At 37.5% G+C, this 14,756-nt stretch overlaps 2 protein-coding genes across 2 annotated transcripts; both read right to left on the bottom strand.

The window, feature by feature from the left end:
* Positions 1–4,951: 4,951 nt before the first annotated feature.
* On the bottom strand, positions 4,952–8,232 carry LOC146169270 (uncharacterized). Its single transcript, XM_083389209.1, has 6 exons — positions 7,721–8,232; positions 7,160–7,450; positions 6,726–6,868; positions 6,338–6,500; positions 5,781–5,883; positions 4,952–5,435 (listed from the first exon to the last, which is right to left on the bottom strand). The coding sequence occupies exons 1-6, from the start codon at positions 8,211–8,213 to the stop codon at positions 5,168–5,170; spliced, it is 1,461 nt and encodes a 486-aa protein (XP_083245335.1). The 5' UTR covers positions 8,214–8,232; the 3' UTR covers positions 4,952–5,167.
* A 2,590-nt stretch (positions 8,233–10,822) lies between these two features.
* Positions 10,823–14,252, bottom strand: LOC146169269 (melatonin receptor type 1A-like). Its single transcript, XM_083386342.1, has 6 exons — positions 13,871–14,252; positions 13,111–13,401; positions 12,669–12,802; positions 12,129–12,306; positions 11,502–11,610; positions 10,823–11,313 (listed from the first exon to the last, which is right to left on the bottom strand). Exons 1-6 carry the CDS (start codon positions 14,250–14,252, stop codon positions 11,064–11,066), a joined length of 1,344 nt encoding a protein of 447 aa, XP_083242468.1. The 3' UTR covers positions 10,823–11,063.
* Between the last annotated feature and the right edge of the window lie 504 nt (positions 14,253–14,756).

Below are 14,756 nucleotides of genomic sequence, written 5' to 3'. Positions count from 1 at the left end.
TATTACCTAACGAGAAAAAAGGAAATTTTATTAAACACTGTTTAAATATATTTACACTCAATATTAGCAAACATATCAGGTACCTTTACTTGGCCTCAGTTATTTAAACTAATATGTAACATCTTATGAGAAGGAGACATAAATGCAATGCCAGATGTGGTATAAAACCTATTTTTATGCTCATCGGTAACAACACAGCATATTTCAGGCATTGAGACGAGAAAAATCACAATTCCCTTTGTAGCGTTCCACACTTTTTGTTGTTCTACCAAAAGGCTAATCAGTTACTTTCTGAGACCAGCTTTCTCTACGTCTACGCTATGTAAGGTCTATGCAGGGTTTTTTTAAGGTTTGGTTTGGGTGACCGCTAAGTAGTTTTAAGAGACCGCAAGTGTTTTATTTAAATACCAAAAAGTTGCAAGTCCAAAATTCGGGAAACCGCTGGAGAAATTTGGGGGACCGTTTCGGGCCCCCAAAACACCTTAAAAAACACTGGGTATTAAAAATATCCTGCGTTGGCTAATTTATCGCAAACAATGGTATGAACATTAACCAGCTAACCTAGGGAAGTATAAAATGGCTGGTTGCAATTATTTTGCTCTACACTAATCGCATCGCGGAGATTATATCCAACTAGCTATAAAACTTGCAAAGGATAAAACTCAGATTGGACATAAACAAACCCAGTCAACAAAGACCACAACTCACAACTGTATGAAAAGAGCCCTTTTTAATAACCTTCCTGTCGATAATAAATGAGCAATGATTTCGTAATTAGCGACCTGCTCTACATTCAGGATAAAAACAAACTTGTTTACAAAGCACCGATAGGAGCATTTCGAGGCCACAACGCGTCTTACCGGTACTGCACACCTCACACAACAACAGCAAGACCGACTGCAAAACTGTGTTTAAATTAATTACGCCCCTTCTAACGACTTCTCGAAAGAGCTATGACGACCAAAAGCAACAGGCGAAAGAAGCGTTTTTCTTGCGACGCTGGATGACGCAACTGTTCGAGCTTGGTTCGACAAGTCCGCGAACCTGCACTGCGTATTCACTTCCCTGGCTTTTTTACTGGTTACAGATGCATTAGGGGAAGTGCTGTGTTGCGCGCTCACCGTCGCAGCTGACTACAGTTGGGCTGCGACAATATACGAGCTCACTCGAGTTGCATCCTTTTGCGGATCAAAGCAAAACAAGTCAACTTAAACTGTACGTAATGTGACTGGTAGTTCAAAATGTTTTCAAAGCTTTTAAACCGTTCAGTTAACAGTATTTTCGAAATATTTCAATAAATAAACCTATGGGCCATGTCTAAATGCAACTTTTGCTCTAGTTTGAAACTATCCCTATCGTTTTTGCTTTACCCCAAAATGCATATTGACTGCAACATTTCAACCGTTTTCCAACTCAAACCTCTCGTACGTATTTTCTGAGCAAAACCGACAACTCTTTATATATGACACTGCAATAAAAAATCACAGTGTCTTATTTGTATTTCCTTACAAGCGGTTGAGCTGTTGGATAAAAAGATGCGCAGAACGTGCATTATGTTGCCGCTTTTAAAAATGAATTTACGAACGACTTACTTAGGGTTACAATAGTTCGTAAGAGGGACACACCGTTACTTGTTTACTCAGGGGAGAGTCATAGGCAATGAACGGTTAAAACTTTTAAACTTTCGATCACATGAGCTAAACGTGCCTCAAACTTCTTGCATTTTTCGACTTTTTTTGGACGGAAGTTTTCATGTTAAACTATTTTGTTACCTTAACGTTACGCAATATTTGAGGTGACGCAAATAAAAAGGATGTTACGAACTGCGTTTTTTCATTTATTTCAAGCTATGTTATATTTTGGGATTCAAAAGTTTGCAGAACGTATTTCAATTACTTTTTTTTATAATTAGCGACGCATAGTCACGATCTTTTATTTTGACATCGGAAACTCCCTTTAGTTAATCTAATATTTTAAAACGGCAATTCTTTATAGGTTTAAAGACTTTAAGCACATGAGTTAATGTTGTGACTCCTAGACTATATTATACTTATACAAGGTTGACGGTATTTTTGACTAATATCCGATTACTCTCAACAATAGAATAAGCAATAAGCAGTAGGCCAGAGTTCTCGCACCCCTTTTAAATCACCTACCAGTTCTTCCACCCTTCTAGAATTGCTTAAATAACAAAACCATTGTGATTTTATTTTTATGCAATTAACTGATAACGCAATAACGCAATACCAAATTGTGAGTTCGTTTTACATTTAATTAAGCAAATAAATAAATTACAGTAATACATTTTCTGTGTCTCATTCAGCATCCCCACACCCCCTTTGAAGAGTTCACCCCTGGTTAAAAAACCCTGCAGTAGACTAGTAAAACACGTAATGAGAAAGGCCATATACTGTTGGTTTTACGATAAGCTAATGTTTGACATATATTAAATATCTTTGCGAAACCCCTGAATTAATTTTCTCAAACAAAAATGCACACATATGCAGCAATTTAAAAGTTAGTATTGAGCATAAGATTTCGCCAAACAACTAAGTTTAGAGCAAAAGATTTCGCCAAACAACTAAGTTTAGAGCATAAGATTTCGCCAAACAACTAAGTTTAGAGCAAAAGATTTCGTCAAACAACTAAGTTTAGAGCATAAGATTTCGCCAAACAACTAAGTTTAGAGCAAAAGATTTCGCCAAACAACTATACAAACAACAATGAAAAAGCTTAAAACCTACTAGGAGCTCACCTAAAAACCGCAAACCTACTCCACTTTGAACTTGCATGTGACGACCGCTGCAATAATCTCTAAGGTTTACAATCACATGGCTATCGAAAGAAGCCCTGTCCTTATGCCCCCGGGCTACACATTAGACGCAACATAATACACCGGTACGACTCTGTATTTGTCTACATAATTGTGTTCGCCGAATTACATAAGATTCATGGTATCAATAACAACAGCAGCCTGGCCGTTTAGCTGTCTTTTTCTTTGCCATAAAAAATAAGTTGACGGACGTAGAATTCACATTAACAGCCTGGGAGTCAGGCAATGCGGGTTATATTTATACGTTCCAAGAAAGAGAGTTGAAACACAGTTGGCGGGTCGTAATCTTATGCTTTCGGGATTTTCCAAACGACCTTGTTCAGTGTTAGGGTAATTAGTTTATTCATATAGTCTTTTAAAATAACTTTATTTTAAATTGGATTGTTGATCAACCGCCTTTGTACTGATTTTCAACAAAAATAACTCACTATTATGAAAATATATTTTTATTCTACAATGAGAAGATATATATCGTGAGCCTTTTAGATAAACAAAACAATAATATAAAGAAGGTCTTGAGAAAAATGTGACTCTGTTGTGAGGTCAGTTTGCATTTCCATTTAGTAGTCATATACTAACAAGAAATGTCAGTGTTCATCACATTGATATTGCACGCAAAAACCCAGACTAATTGCCAGCGCTTTGATCTATGGCTTGCGTACAAAACTGTTTTTTCTTCGAAATTACTCAACAGGATGGAGGGATGACGCTGAGAAGTTTTTCAACGAAAATGTGGACCAAAAACCGTGCACAATAATTCGTAATCTAGCATAAAAGTATTAAGAAACTTTTTGACCCGTACCAGATAAAACATCGAACGAAGTTTTCCTAAAAAAACGAACGACAGAAATCGAAAACCCGTTTGAATAGAGGCATGCCTCTTTGACGTCATCAACAAGAGTTCGGAGCCTATTCACAGGTTTCGCTTGTCACTTCACGAAATTTTCCGACTTCAGTTCGCATAACCTTACCCAAAGCCAACTTCATGTGTAAAGGGAAAGTTCCTACTCAACTTATACGTAACAGAAGATCCATTTTAAAATACCTTTAGGACTTGTTGCTGTAAGATATTGGTATGTTGATGTAACTCAGTTTAAAGCACTGTAAGCATATTTTTTAACATTTAAAAATAAAATTTTTAATTAGTTCGGATTAAACAGAACGCCAAATAAAAAGGCATTTTGTGGAAAAATTAAACATTTAACCTCGCCAAGACCAAACAGAACAACGCAGGGATTTCAAGGAAAACTCTCCGAGCTATAAATGTCCAAACAAGGGAACAGCGCTGACCATGTTGACCAGCATCTGGCCTAGTCACCAGTTCAGCGAAAACATGTAAACAATCTCGCTTCGAGTCGTAAACAGGGCAAGGGACACTGAATAGTGACGTGTTCTTGCCTCGCACGCAACTTTCCGGCAAGTGTCGAATTGCCGATACGGCAATACAATCAAGTCGACCCCGTGCAGTAAATTACTCAAGGCTGCGCTGGTGCGTTTGCAAGGAAGCAATACAAGTTGCGCGATGTGCGTTATTGCACGCATGCAGCGCCGCTTGAAAAGTGCTGAGACACGCTACTGCGGTTAGAACAGCCTAATACGCCCATGATACTATATTTTTGAAACAGTCTATATACGCCCATGATACTATAAGGCTAGAATTCCTGCATGCATCAGGATTATAACGCGTACCGGATAAATCTAAATCACTTTTTTTTTTCTTTTTAAATACAAAAACTGTCAGAAATGCAAAGGCAAAAATCAAAACGATTCCATTTTCACATGCGCATCAAGTGATTAATATGAAAGCAATTGTTGCCTGGACATTTGACCACTTACTAGAACAGCTATAATATACTGTATATTTTCTATTTGCGTTATCCTTGGTTGATATATCTTTGTGTTTTAGATGCTGATAACGACCTAAACTAGTAAAATACAGTAGTCTTAATAACTAAACAAAGTGATTTTTGTTTTTATACTTTGTTTGATATTATTAGTTTGAACAGTTGTCATAGAACGTCTAACAAGATAAAGTGTTTGCTAACCTCAATCTTTAAATGTATAAAATCGCCTTATTAACCGAAGATTTTTATTAGTTGCAACTGAATTGTTGTCAACCTTCTCTTTTTTCTAGAAGATAATATCTAGCTCCAGCTAGCGGACAACGAAAATTAACGCAGTAACATTTCTTGTGATATCCGTATTAAGATGCGTGTAGTACGATAATAGAAAGGTGCGATAATAAAATAATATAATATCAAACTCATTGTTTAGTTAAAAGAGCGATGTTAATTCCTTGTAAAATAAAGCGACACAACAACGAAAACAGTATATTTAAACACTGCTAACAGAAGACGGGTGCTTTTTCGTCGTAAGGTTGGTGGACACGGTTTGGTCGTGCTGTTGTCCGCTTGTACTGGCCGCTGATGAAGAATCAGTTAGTTTTTTATCCTGAACGGCGTTTTTGGTTTTGCGTGAGGATTTTTTCTTTGATGGGGGTTTATGCGGAGGTTGATCAGATTTGCAACAGAAACACAGAAGAGATTGCATCGAAGCTCTGAACTTGGAATCGCGGACGCTGTACACAATCACGTTGACCAAACTGAAAGGCCATGACGAACATTTTAGTCTCGTCGCGTTAGAAGTTATACATATCATATGTCTTAATCAAAAACAGCAGAGGACGTTAATATGTCTGGTAGCACCAGTTTATATCATATTTCTACACGTTTGTTCTGGAAAGAAAAGGCATTTTTCTGGACTTCTCCAGTAACAACGCTGTGGCCAATTCTAATTTTAATATCAATAGGTCGCCATGAAGGGAGGCTTGATTTGATTTGCACGACCAAATGTCACCTTTACTACCATATGTTGCCGGATTTCGGCGAATGTTTCGTTCGCAATATCAAGTTATGGCTTTTCTATTTGTTTCACTTAGGTTAATTACCTGTTCGTCATGCTGACGTAAAAGCAGACGACGTAGGCAACGGAAATGTCGTCGAAGGAAACGACGCTTGTGTAATACACCACAACCACCACGAACGCTGGAACTGCGAAAAACAAAACTAAGTTTTGAAGCGCAAATTAAGGCGTTAGATAAATTTCTAGCACCATTTCTCTACTACAGGTTATTAAAGCCCAGGCCAACAAGTGACCAACGATATTACTTTTTGTTGCCCGTGGAACAGTGTTGAGTTTAGCGATATCCTTACTACTTTTATTTGCGTACTATTTGCCGATTTTGAAGTATTCTTGTATCACCTATATCCCAAAAAGTTTAAAAATAAACTTTAAATAGCAACCGACTATTATCAAACGTAAACACAGAAATTCAAACACTAATATGTGCTTCCCGCATAAAATGCATAATGATCTTGCTTGGACAACTCTGTCCTCTAAAATAACTGATCCTCTAGTAAAGGTTTTCAAAGCAGTAATGTTATCCATCTTAAATTTGTTGTTCGATGTCTAAAAAGATTGACAAATGGGATACTTTATATTTACTTGAAGTAACGGTGAACCCTATCACCATGAAAAGAGTTGTGACAAAAAATGGAATTTCTTCTTTGGTAACATTGTCGTTTCTTCCCGAATAAGGGGAAACTGGCTTCGCCGATTTTTGCACGTGTTTGTGAACGAAAAATGCAGAAACAATCAGAAAAATCACCTGAAAATCAAAACAACAGTTTTTCGGCATTTATAAATTTATATGTGTAAAAAACTGTCGGACGATTACAATAGGTAACATACGCAGCACACACAAGAAATTTTCGTAAGTAGGTTTTCGGGTTGGTTTGAGTTCCTACTTTTGAATCGGTAAAAGCATATATGAACATTTGCAGTTTACGAGAATCTATCATTAATTCATGAAATACATTGGTCGTTAACTTACTGTCAGGAGATAAGGTGTGAAGTAGAGGACAAACAACAAAGTTAATCCAACAGACCATGAGAACAGTGCATTTCCCAGCTGCCCGGCGTAGTACAGAAATGTGTTTGGGAAGTAGGCAAATACGAATTGGTCCGGAATCCAAGCTACAAAAACAAAATAAAAGAAAATGGCACTGGTAAAATTAATGTTTTGTATTTAAGCCTGTGATATAATGTGTCAATATAAAACGTATTTTTATACTATGTCTAGTAGCAGTTTAAGTTTGTTTTTTGATTTAGAGCGATTTTTGATTTTCGATGAATTAAATACAAAATCGGTAAATAAACTTGCTGCTGGCCTAGTCATCCGTTTAACATTGTTATTTTACATCAAACATCCAAATTTAAATCCGTTTTATTGACAGTAATCTTACATCAAACGTAATGGCCACCAACCTGGGACGGTTGCCGAAATAAGGGCCAGCATCCAGGTTGCTACAAGGCCTAGCACAATCGTCCTGGTACGTTGTAACCTGTAGTTAATGGGTCGCACAAAAGCGTACGCCCTTTGACCAGCCAGGTACACCAGGTTGTAGAGGGACGCCGTAAAAGTCAACAGGTAGAAGATACCGCCGACCGTGGCCTGCGGACTGTTGTATGAATCTCTTGCTTCTTTTGTGACCCCGTACATCGTGGAGTTGATCGTCCAGCTAAAGTTGGCAACCACTATGACGAGAATCTGAATACCTGGGAAATGCAAATTGGTATTCTTTTGACCTTTCATTCGGAGTTAGAATCACAGTAATCACATTGAATGGTCATATAACTAAGACTAAGACATCTACAGCGGAAAATTAATAGTTCGAATTGGTTTGCAGATCTTCATTACTACACAATTATTTCCAAAACGCACCAATGCTTGATTGCATCGCATAATAATTTCTCTTGGCTATGAAATAGTATTTTTTTTCTTTGTTGCTAAACAACACCAATTTAATAAAAACATAGGCAACCTACCGTTCAGCAAATCAGCCACAGCCAGTGATCCCCTGTGCATATCCATGTTTTCAGTTTTCCTGAGTATTCTTCGACGACCCACAACCCCCAAAACTAAAGCGTTGGCAATAACTATGCATATCGCTAGTACCACCACAAGCGCTAGGAAAACAGCAGCTCCGCTCATGCTGCATTGTTCACATAATGATAAAGCTGTGTCGTTGCATTGGTAGAGCGAGTCCTTGGTACAAAATATTGGTCTTCCGAAAAACAGCTTGGAAACGTCAACAGGTAACTTCGTTGTTGATTGCAGAACCGAACTGTTACCTCCAGCTCCAGATTCATCTGACAATAACGTCGAATTGCTTGTAGTTGCTGTGGACGTTGCGGTGGGCGTTGAGGTAAACCAGGGTGGAAAAACTGGCCTTACTGGAACACCAATCACCAGAATTCGTTCAGTAATGGGTGGATAAGTTGGAATAAAAACAGTTACATTCGCAGTTAAATTAGACATCTTTGAAGATCTTTCTTGCCTAAAATCAGTAAACTTCCTATGTTCTAATTCCTGTCGCTTGGACAGGCACCTCTTTCCTTGTGTTATGATTTCGCAGAACGTCGTCTCCAAACCTGAAGCGTCTTCTTCGAAAACACTTTGCCGCGACGAATTTAGCAAAGGAAACGTGACATCACAAACTCGTGACAAAAGCGGTGGCAGAAATAATACAAACGTCCTGTTAAAGAAAACAATTTTAGGTTACTGTGTTAGACAAAATTAAAAACGTGCCGTGACATATGTTTTTAACTTCAAACTGTGCTATACATTTTTTTAGCTGAAAAAAAAACATTTAAAAAAAGGTTGAAATTAGGTTTAATCTGTTTATGTGTCTTACAATAAACCAAATTCATGTGCTAACATAATGGTAAATAGTGGCAGTTTGTTGTACATATATTGTACAGCTTAATGCATATATACAAAAAATCGCCGAGGCATTTGTATGAAACTTGCTCTAAGAAATTAACTCTAGGTTCGTAAAGTCCTGTAACGAACAAAATACCGCCCATCTGTGTGGGACCAGCTCTTATTGGTAAACCATATACGGCAAGTCCCTAAATGCCCCTCCCCGACTAGGCGTTTGGCATTTTTAATATCATGCACCTCGAAAATAGGCGCAGCGCCACACGCGTGATGTCCGAACCTTTCCTGGCATGTCACGACATTGTACCGGGCTTGAGGCCTTCTAAGTAACCTTTTCCCTACTTTTCTTGCCAGTGCGGCAGCGTGCCTTGACTACGTGGCAACTAAGAATTGTATTCAAATATAGGAAACTGCTGGCGTTTAGCAGAATTCGACAAAGTTAAGTCTAAATTAGATAACTAATTGTGGCAAGCTGTGCTGGTGGCAAGCAACCGAAACCTTACGAGTTTTGTCCTTTTCAAGGAAGAATAACTAAACAACCCGCTGAATAGTTGAGTTATTACTATGCTGATAATATATATTTTTGTGAAGATATTTTTGTTGCACTGTATTCACACGGCTGATTAGAAGTCTATTTTAACAACACAGTTGAAATGCTTTGTTATAGTGCCTGTAATCTACCTGCATACCTTGGAATAGATAATTATATATAATATCAAACAATTAGAAGAACAATTTTAAACGTAACAATGCCCTATCAAAATAATACCTATAGGCGCGACCTTGTTAAAACAAAACAAATCCATTTTTTCTTAAAGAAAATGCTGACTTCTGCTATAAATATTAAATCGTATCTAAAATACTTTCTCGTTATAACAAATCTTTTACCGCAAACAATGGTGTTAGCATATAACCAAAGGGGATAAAAGATGCAGAAAAATAAGTTAATTACTTTTTATCTGCGTCACGCCCTATGATTTAACGCTCTTGCGCAACCATTGCCAAATATTAATATTTGACGACACGTAATTTCCCATCATTAGAAAAGGTAGTCCGTGTTTAAAATTCCCGAAAATACGCACTGCTTCAAAAGTTGCACTTCCATGCTGTCTGTACTAATCGAATAAATGATGTTCCGTGCGTTCCGGAAATAATCACTCTACGTAAATGTAGGTAAATTTCCGAGATTGAAAGCGACATAGACAACTGCGTGCAATTCATGAATGCCTTGACTTCACCGTGTAGATCGGTTTGTGTTACGTCAAACATACTGCATGAGATATCAGCAACCATGATCCAGCAATACTGAGCGACCATTTTGGAACAGTTTTATGTAGCCGGAGGCTATCCCATAAAAATATTCGCCATAACCTGCCCTTAAAGGTATATTTAATAGACACTTGTAAATATTAAATGCGGCATATCTAGACATACTCTGTACGCAGAAGAACATATACAGTACTCTGTAAGTAGACAAATGTAAGAGATGCTGACAAAACACAGAAGTCAAAAGCTTGAATGAATATTTTACAAACTCAATATCCATTAACGAATTTATAAATTCTAACATGAACTTTTATCGGTAGTTGACTATTCGTTTTAAATGTGCTTGCACTCAATGGATTTTTTATTATAAACAAGTCATATACTTTTTCGATTTCGCCGTAATCAATTTGCACGCGTTTAGGAACCTTTCTGGGCGCGTTTTTAGGACGACATCATCATTCACACAGTTAAACATGTGTTACTGCCAATTGTTCAGTTGTGTGAACTATAAATTAAAGATTTTCTTCTGCATGAAACAAATATGTAGACTTTTTCGAATGGTAAAGCTTTTGGGTCCATTATCCTTAATAAATTATATCTACGGTTTGATGAAACATTTATTGAAGAGTGAAAGGTTGCGCAATAAAAAAGTAGAAAGCATGAAAGTGTAGCAAAACAATAAAACAATTTTAAACCTATAGATAGAAAAATTGAAACAAATATATATAGTAAGTAAAAGGCAATGTCAAGATGTATTCGGTTTTTTTTGTTATTACAGATGTCAATGAATTTTTGTCAGGATGTACAGATTATTATTAGTAAACAAAAATGCATCATGAATAAGTAAGGTAAAAATCATTGAATTACAGAAAAAACAGAAAGTGGCTGTAACATTTTTAGAGCACAAAATCGACTATTTTTTATAGGTTTATTTTTACATATTTGATTTTTAAAAACTTTAAAAAACTTTTACAATATTTATCAACTTTCCGATGAACAAAAAGAAGTTGACCAGAATTAGACATACCCCGATTCGCGAAAAATACACCAACACTCGTTTTTTTGTGATATTGTGTGTAAAATCACCAGGTGCCAGCCCATGAACATATAAGAACGCACAATCGCCATGACTGGTATATCGTGGTCAACCGCATTCGCAGTTTTTTTTATTTGAAATCGCTTCTAGGTCGATGAGCTATGAAACTTCTTTGCGAAGTGTCCGTCTGTTCCGGAAGTACCGGTGGTTCCTGTGCTGTTCGTTGCAGAGCTTCCATTAGGAAGAATTTTCTTCTCCGAAGCGGCTCTTAACTTCCTGATGGTGCCCTTCCCGAATTCGGAGGAGCAGCAGCAACAGAAGTAAGAGGCGACGACCTTCCTTACCTCAAAACGAAACTTGGAGTCGCGGATGCTGTAGACCAGGACGTTAACCAAGCTGCGTGGAATTAAAACAATTATGTTTAATTATTGTCAACCCTTTTACGGTGTTTCATTTTATTGACTTATTTGACTATTTTATAAGATTGGATGCCAATACAGATCTTAATATATACTACAACTACATTCTTCAATGCTGCACGTAGGCTACCTATTGTTGTAAGTTATTACAAAACTGTGTTTCACCTGTTCAGCATACTGATATAAAGGCACACAGCGTAAGCCAGGTTGCCGTCATGTGATGCCGAAAAAGTTGGGTCAGCATAGCCGAGGATAACAACCACCGCACACGGAACTAAAAAAATAAAAGAAGTCAAGCTTCGTCCTTCATAGACACACAAACTACCGACGCAAAACAATGTTGTATAGAAATATTGTGATTGTGCAGGCAATGTTTTATGATTTTTGCAGGCAATATTAGCATATAAGAAGAAGTCTCAATATTTATTGTAATTTTGTATTCGTTTAGAACGGTAATGCCCAAACGGTGTGGCACGCATTATCAAGTGTGCCGCAAAACTTAGTACTTCAAAAAATATAATAAACGATATTTGAACTGATAATATCAAGCTATCTAACTATTGCTTTTCTGTGCGTTAAGGCCGATTGCCAAGCTATGATATTTCTGTTTTGTGGAAGTGTGTCGCGATTGTTTTTTCATGGTGTGTCGCAAGCTAAAAACTTCTTTGAACCACTGGCTAACTTGTTTGTGATAAAACTGCCTACAAATTGTGTAGTACCGGGTAAAATAAGGTAAATATTGGCCAAATTTCAACCCGCCGCAAGCAATACACTGGCAATACTTCTACGTACCGACTGAGAAGGTGAACCCCACTTGCATCAGGGCAGTTGTCACGAAGAATCCCATCTCGTTACTTTTAGAGCTGTCGTCGTCCTGTCCTCCTGCCGACTGACGATAGATCTTGCGCGACATTGCGGATCTCTTCAGGTGAGCGTGGACTATTACTGCTGAGGCGATCAGAAACGAAGTCTATGACAAAAAAGTGTCAAGATCAAAGTCCGCGAATCCGAAAACCACAAAGAATTGACTTTTGATATTTGCTTTTAGATACCCGATATCGTGAGGTAAATTTAAAGCAACATACGCATATAGGGTGTAATGCGAGGAATTGATCACACTATACGTAACTGTCAAGTAGTATAATTAGAAGATTTAGAATGGTTCATGATGAGATTTAAAATATATTTGTATAAAATAATTTAATCAGGTTAAATAGTGGGTTATTAACTAAGTTATTTCTTGTAGAGTTTATAGGTTTGAAAAATGTATATTAAAAAAACTCTTACAGTAATTAGGGTTAATATAAAAGGATCACATTTTTTTAAACTTACGGTCAGAACATAAGGTAAGACCAGAGTGACTGCAAGAAGACCCAAGCTCGCTGCGGCTGAACCCGGTTGTATGTTTGGGTAGAAGAGAAATGTATTTGTCGTGTAAGTGAACGTAAAGTGGTCAGGAAACCAGGCTGTGAAATAACAAAAGACGGGGTTAGTATATTGCCTTATGTGGTATTGCGATTTAAGGAAAGCTCTTCTGAGAAATGACATCATGGCTTCTTATTTACATGTGGAAAATTTCGTCAACGGTTTTCTAGTAATCCTTTTTTTTTCAAAGAAATCAATTCAAAATAACATTGTACTTTGCTCCTTATAAAATAGTCCAAATTTCTTGACAGCCAAACAGAGCTAACAGTGGATTTTCACCTTAAAGATTATTTTTTTTATAGTTTTAATATAATTACAAAACGTTTTAATAACAAAAACTCAAGCCTACCACAAGCGGTCGACGAAACAACGGCAAGAACCCAGACGACAAAGATCCAGAGACTGATGGTTCGTTTCCTCTGTAGTTTGTAGTCGATCGGCCTCGCGAAGGCGTAAAGCCGCTGTCCGGCGAGAAAGGTGAGGTTGTAGATTGATGAGGAGAAGGTCAGGGTGAAGAAGATGCCTCCGATGAAGGCGGATGATGTGTTCTTCATTTCCTCGCTTTTCTCCGCGATTAAGCCGGAAGAGGACTGGATGCTCCAAGAGAAGTTGTACGTTGTTATGACAAGGATCTGAACTCCTGCCAAGACAATTTTCAAAATGTTGGGTTAAATTTCCATAGAACTGATTAAAGCTAAGGTTTCTAAATGTCCACTGTCTTTTCCAAATTTGTTTGGAACAATCATGGTGCGATTTTGTAATGTTAAACTTAGCAATTTTTCTGTGACCGCGGAGAAAGCTGTATGTAAAGAAGCTGTGGGCTAAAAAATTAAAAATACTACAGAACATTACAGTTCATAACAATAAAGTACTTCAGCTATCGTAACAGTAAGTGAAGGGTCATAAATGATAACGATGGTTTAACATAATAAGAATGCCCCTGTAGCGGATACCTTAAAACACAAGTCCGAATCGATCCCTATGAATGTTGTTTCAAATATCTACACCTAGTGTTGCGGATACCTATGCGTGCTATTACCTCAAAAGCTCATCTAAACGGTTTCCCAACAGCACACGCAACCTATAACAGAATATTCAATTGCACAAACCTGTGAGTATATCAGCGGCTGCCAGCGACGTGCGATGCAAGTCCATGTTCTCGAGTCTTCCCTTGACCTTCCGCTTTCGCACCACCAAAAGAACTAGCAGGTTACCGATCACTATGGCTAAGCCGAGGAAGGCCACCAAGGCCATAAAGACGCTGGCGATGCTCATATCACATTCGTCGCATTGGTTAAGAGGGGTGTCTTTGCATCTCGTGTAGGTCCGGACGGAGTCGCCGCAGAACATCGGAAATTCAGTGAACGTGATATTTCCGGGCGTTGATTCATTCACCTTTTCTTGCGTTTGTCCGTATTTACTTATGAGATCGGGCGGCAGAAAGTAACCCGGATTGGGGAAAATAAAAGTACGGTTTTCACTGTCGGCCATTTTGCTATTTTTTTTAATTATTTAACAGAAATTTCAGAACACCCTTGAAAAAAGAAAACTTGTAAAATATCAGTCCAAACTTTGAACAAAAACAGTTCATTTTAGATTAAAATAAATTTCTCAAAACGATCTATGTATATTGATTAAAATTCAACCTTTTGTACTGACTGATCATACCTAACAACAAATAAATTAACACAAAAAATTGGTATTGTTAGACTAACGTGCTTTAACAAATCACCCAACAGTGAGGAGAGGCAAATCATTAAAAATGTAAATAAAAATCTACTCAAGCGTTTCAGATTAAACATTTAATTCCCTTTTTACAACTACGTTATGTCTAAGTCTTTTTGGTTAAAAGATAAACGAACTTCATTAAATATCTCAAGATTCTTCTCTTCCCGGCCATTTAACCTTTAAGACTGATAGTAGTTTGCCACCGAACTTGCTATATATCATACCACCCGCTCGCGCGCCAAATTTGGGTCGGCCGAAAATGGTGCG

The sequence above is a fragment of the Ascidiella aspersa genome, chromosome 1 (assembly GCF_963924565.1).
Source record: "Ascidiella aspersa chromosome 1, kaAscAspe10.2, whole genome shotgun sequence".
NCBI classification, from domain to species: domain Eukaryota; kingdom Metazoa; phylum Chordata; class Ascidiacea; order Phlebobranchia; family Ascidiidae; genus Ascidiella; species Ascidiella aspersa.
This window is presented reverse-complemented; position numbering and strand designations above follow the sequence as displayed.

Bases quoted from the DNA above. Each gene is read 5' to 3' on its own strand.
- LOC146169270 (XM_083389209.1), bottom strand. From the start codon at position 8,213: ATGTCTAATTTAACTGCGAATGTAACTGTTTTTATTCCAACTTATCCA. The intron at 6,501-6,725 runs GTAAGTTAACGA...TTTGATTTTCAG, and splicing joins TCACACCTTATCTCCTGACA to GTGATTTTTCTGATTGTTTC. The intron at 5,884-6,337 runs GTAAATATAAAG...TGTTTTTCGCAG, and splicing joins AGGGTTCACCGTTACTTCAA to TTCCAGCGTTCGTGGTGGTT.
- LOC146169269 (XM_083386342.1), bottom strand. From the start codon at position 14,252: ATGGCCGACAGTGAAAACCGTACTTTTATTTTCCCCAATCCGGGTTAC. The intron at 13,402-13,870 runs GTTTGTGCAATT...TTGTCTTGGCAG, and splicing joins AGCCGCTGATATACTCACAG to GAGTTCAGATCCTTGTCATA. The intron at 11,314-11,501 runs GTGAAACACAGT...AATTCCACGCAG, and splicing joins TATATCAGTATGCTGAACAG to CTTGGTTAACGTCCTGGTCT.